At 37.0% G+C, this 5000-nt stretch overlaps 1 protein-coding gene across 2 annotated transcripts in view; it reads right to left on the bottom strand.

Moving 5' to 3' along the window:
- Uch (Ubiquitin carboxyl-terminal hydrolase) overlaps nt 1–2291 on the bottom strand; it is a 34839-nt gene extending 32548 nt beyond the window's left edge. The window contains exons 1-2 of one of the 2 annotated variants that reach the window (XM_027381034.2): nt 2144–2276; nt 794–805 (exon numbers count right to left, since the gene is read on the bottom strand). In XM_027381034.2, coding sequence (XP_027236835.1) covers nt 794–805; nt 2144–2179 — 48 coding nt within the window. In that variant the 5' untranslated portion in view covers nt 2180–2276. Of the gene's footprint in view, nt 1–793; nt 806–2143 lie in introns of both variants that reach the window. The other variant, XM_070116273.1, reaches the window with a different exon arrangement.
- Between the last annotated feature and the right edge of the window lie 2709 nt (nt 2292–5000).

Genomic DNA, 5000 nt, shown 5'->3' on the forward strand with positions numbered 1-5000 from the left:
TATATGGGGGGAGGGGGGGGGAGGAGAGAGGTTCTGATGGCCTTTGCCGGATCGCCGGTGGACCAGTGACGGAGGCGCGGGAATCTTGAAGAGAGTGGGGGGGGCCAGAGAGAGGGAGAGAGAGAGAGAAAGAAGAGAGAAAGAAGAGAGAAAGAAAGAAAGGAAGAAGAAAAAGAAAAAGAAAGAGAAGAGAAACAAAGAAAGAAAAAGAAAGAAGAGAGAGAGGGATAGAGAAATAGACAGAAATAGACAGATTCTTTTCAAAAGCAAGTAAATTTTGCAATTCTCTCTAACCCATAAACCTTCCCTACGTCACCTTTACCCCATGCCACCCTATCCAGCATTAGGGGGAAGAGGGGGGGAGGGGGGAGGTAAAAATATGCGGATCACCGTCATGGGCAGGGAAAAAAACACCTCACAGCAACACCATACCTCATGGCACCATACCTCGCGAATGGCATGGCACGCACTCAATGTTGTGACCGCATTCCTGGGAAGTAGGGAGGTAGGGAGGGAGGGAAGGTGGAGAGGAGGGAAAGTAGAGTATGAAAAAAGGTGGGGAGGAGGGAAAGGAGGGTGGGGAGGGGAAAGGAAAAGAGGAGGTTGAAATCAGGGAAGGGGAAAAAAGGGTGAAATTTGCAAGGTAAAGAATAGACAATCAAGTCATTGCACACAAGACATCACCCCCTCGATTCCTATCAATTATCTTCAATTCCCATTCCATCCCCCCACCCCCCAGGTCCATACTCACGGTCCTCGCCTTCTAGAATTATCCACCGGTATCGCCTCTCACCTTGTTCATCACCTGTTGAGGAAGAGAAAGAAGAGAATGAGCAAATAGACAATAACACGAACATGGACAATAAACAATAACAATGGTACAAGATAATGAAAAAAAAAAACAATAATCATGATAACAGAAATAACAAGAACAAAGCCCCTCCCACAAGGACAGAACAGCGAAAACTGAACAAGAACAGACACCTGAGTGACACAGCACGCCACTGCCCCCATAAGAGAACATTCTAGAACGATTTCGCAGAACCGCCGATGCGAGATCAATAATACCCTGGATACGTGTTTTTTTAAAAGTCGAATAATAGAAAAATAAAATGAAAAGTAAAAGGCTGTGTTATTTTGATTTTTGTTTGTTTGTTTGCTACTGAAATGGAGTTCGCTGTTCGGTGCACTTGGTTTGTTGGTCTGTCACTAAAAACAAAAAAGCAAAATTGGTAAATAAATAAATAAATATATAAAAAAATGGTTGTGGTTAGCTTATTTGAGAAAGATTTTCTTTTTATGAATTGAAGGGGACTCTCTTGTTTGCTTGTTTGTTTGCTTGAGAGTACCTTGTTATGTCTGAACAACTACTGACAGATAACTACTTGTTCAAATAGTTTGCTTCTTTCACGTTGTCTTTTTAACTAGTCTCGTAAAACTGCCATTTTCGTGACTAATAGCTAGTTTGAAATTGCTGCCGCGTTTGTGGGAAAAAAATGACATTACTGCACAAACAAATCTTATTTACTGAACGAAAATATTTGGCCAGAAAATATACGTTACACAAGACGCAAAATGTATTGCAAAAATGCACGAAAAACATGCTGGCAATAATATGGAAGGAAATTACCGAAATACTTTATTCTAATTCTGATCTCTCGACTTCTTATGCAAACTTAACCGATTTATTTCAAATACATTAGACTTGGAAGTTGCACCACGTTGCAGATTCTCGAAAAATCGTTCTTAAAACAAACAAACAAACAAACAAAAAACGTTAAGCTGTAAGACATATATATATATAATGCATTTGTCACATATAAACTTGTCATTAATTTATTCTTCTTTATCTAAATACAGAAATATGAGAGAGAGAAAAGGTGCAAACATTTTATTTTGTGGTTTATGGTCTGCTAAGCAACACGACAATAAATGAGAGGCTAGCAATGGATAAAAAAATCTACGAAGTCATTGAAGCAAATAAATCAGAAATATGGTTCAAAGATTTTTTTAAAATCCAAAAATGTCATACAATTATGATTTTTAAATTGCCAACGAACTTCAAAACAACCGAAGAACATTCCAGACCAAGTAATCACACACAAATCTCAGTCCATCCAGACAAAGTAATCTCAGGACATACCGCGGGGTTGGATTCCAGGGGCAGCCAGCGAACCATGTTGAAGTTGTTTTAAAGGCGACGTGAAAGGCGAATACAAAGGACTTTTCTCGATGACGACCGGCACCGTACTGGCGTCTGGAAGGCGTCGCTTATTCTACCAAACTCGGTTGTCATGCTCCCTTGCGTCCGATTCCTTGGGTTTCGGATGTGAATTGATTGATATCGAGGGTCTTGGGCATTTTATCTTATTCTAGATTGTCGGATATATATTCTGCTATTAGAATTTAAGCAATTAGGTTGTTTTTGTGGCGTTCATAGAAGGTAGCTTATGTCAATTGTAATTTGACAGAAAGACAGCGACCGAACAAAATTGAAGTTGCTGGGTCAAAGAAATTCCTTGTTGAAATAATTCGCAATTTGCAACATGAGTGAAATTATTGTTTTTGTAAGATGCATGACGTCTAAACATTGATCAATATTATCTCTAGTACCATTTACGATAATGTTGCAGTTGTAAAACTGAAACAGGAAACGTTGTTTACGCTTAGGAAATATGCTAAAATGGATTACACTGACACTAAGACCACTGGATATCTTTGGGCTTCATCTTGCTAATTACAAGCGAAAATTCAGTTTGATATGTATACTTCGTTTTAGAAATATATGATACACCGCCCATGTGTGCAAAAAATATATATTGGGACTGCACACTCTTTAATTTTTTGTCCATGACTTATAACTCAAAACTAAAGCATTCATTCCTAACTGTAACGATGAGTCTCAAATACGAGTAAGATTCTGCACACTTCCTTCAATATATTAAAAATCTCATTCATAAAAGGTAGTAAAAAGTCATACAATACCAAAAAATTCATAGAATGAACACATATGAGAATTGAAACAACGAACAGTATGAGTAAATAAGAAGTAAACAAGGATCAGCTGATGTACGTGAAGTCAGCTGATCTCCTCCCGTTCAGTGTGTAAGCGACCATCACGGGAAGAGGACAGTGCAAGGGATTTCGGATTGTTATTTCGTGATTTAACATGTTCTAACAGGTATGACCGTCTTTTGTATTGCCTAGGATTAGTTAAAGCCATATCCCATCATCTGAATCGTGTAAATGACTGGATAATTAAGTTTTAACATGTTCGCGGTATAGAGGAAATTTTGAATGTGGTTTTCAAGAGTCAAGGGCAAAGAACTTTCGTCTGTAACTTATCTTTATATTTTAGCTTTTAACGAGAACACCTTTTCGATTGTGATTTTCGGGATTAGAAGTCTTTACAATATGGAAGTTATCCGAATGACTGACGCCAGGTAGCTGTTAGTCATTGAATAGCCTTTGGCAACTCGTCACTTGATTGGGATGTAGACTAATATCATTTGATCCGAATGATAATTTATGTGAATTTATGATTACATGTAGATTCCTTATGTGTGATACGTTTGCCATGTGATGGTAATATTATGTACTTTGACATTTTGGTTTTATTGGAAGTGATTTATGTAAAGGTGTTTGTATTATTTGTGTAAGGATGCTGTTCAGAATCTAACCAAATAGGGAATTAAGAATTAAACAATTAAAACTTTACAGTGCTGGAAAATATCTCATAAACACTTTGCCTCCCCCTTATTGGTGTAGTGGCTAAACCTGTAAAGTAAAGAACAAAAACGCTCCGCTAAGTATATTCTGGCAAGATAGAGCTTGGACTGTTTTCCTGTTTGATGATAAATTCCTAGGAAGGTCAGCAAACCTGATTTTGTTAAAATATTCACAATGGAGAGCTAGTGACCCTTCTCTAATATGAAGTGTGGAGGATGTGGTTAAAGCTTAACACAGTGCCATTACCATACTGGACTTCAGATTGTACGCTGTCATTCGCATGTCAGAGAAGTTGCAATATAATGAGGATTTTTTTTTCTACTACTGTTGGTGTTTTCTAAACATTTATCATATAATGAACAAATATTTATCAGAGCGGGATTATACATCAGGCAGCAGTAAAATCTGTGATGCACATTTTACATTATGGTTTACATAATTGTCTTTGTTTGTGAATGATCCAAGCACACATTATTAGATTTATCATCTGGAGGTATACCGTCTTTTTGAAATGTTTTTTGGATGTGGAAAAATTCACTCCCATAACAATCAATGTGACTGTAGTATTAAGCTTATGAGTAATAATTTTATAATAACTTTGAATCCTTTGGGTAATAGACAGAAAAGATTAGAAAGCATTACACTAACTTTACATGATATTCACAATTAACAACAAATAATAAGAAGTGTTAATTTAAATGTTGCAAGTGTTTGTAATTTTGTGTGTTATATACAGTTGGTGTACATGTTCTTGTTTTTTTTTTTGTGTGTGTATTTTTTTCTAATTGTGGGAATGGGATAGTCAGTAGGATAATGAGGAGCAGTGGTGATTGTCTCATGTTTTCATAGATTGGTGGCCTACATAGTATTGGTAATATTGAAATCATCACCTAATGATCAGTATACAGAAATTACATTCAAACAGGCACCAGATTACGCTATTCTCGGAAATGGCTTACTCTGTTACAACCTCCGATATTAGAGGATTTAATGTCCTGTTTTAGTATCTATCTTATAAACCTGAATCCTTCTGCAAGAATGACTGGAGCGGGAGGTTAGGTGTGACAGATATTTTATGAGGGTGCCCATTGATGTTTAGATTACTCTAAGGGTTGAAAGAATGGCTTTGTGTGTTATGATTCTGATGGAGTTGGAGAACGAGGCATGAGTATCAAGGTTTTTTTAGGTGTTGAGACTGTCCTTTTTATATTAACTATTATTTATCCACTGAAGGATGTTTTTACTCTACCATATTCAGAAAAATTGACCCG

The sequence above is a fragment of the Penaeus vannamei genome, chromosome 38 (assembly GCF_042767895.1).
Source record: "Penaeus vannamei isolate JL-2024 chromosome 38, ASM4276789v1, whole genome shotgun sequence".
Taxonomy (NCBI): Eukaryota; Metazoa; Arthropoda; class Malacostraca; order Decapoda; family Penaeidae; genus Penaeus; species Penaeus vannamei.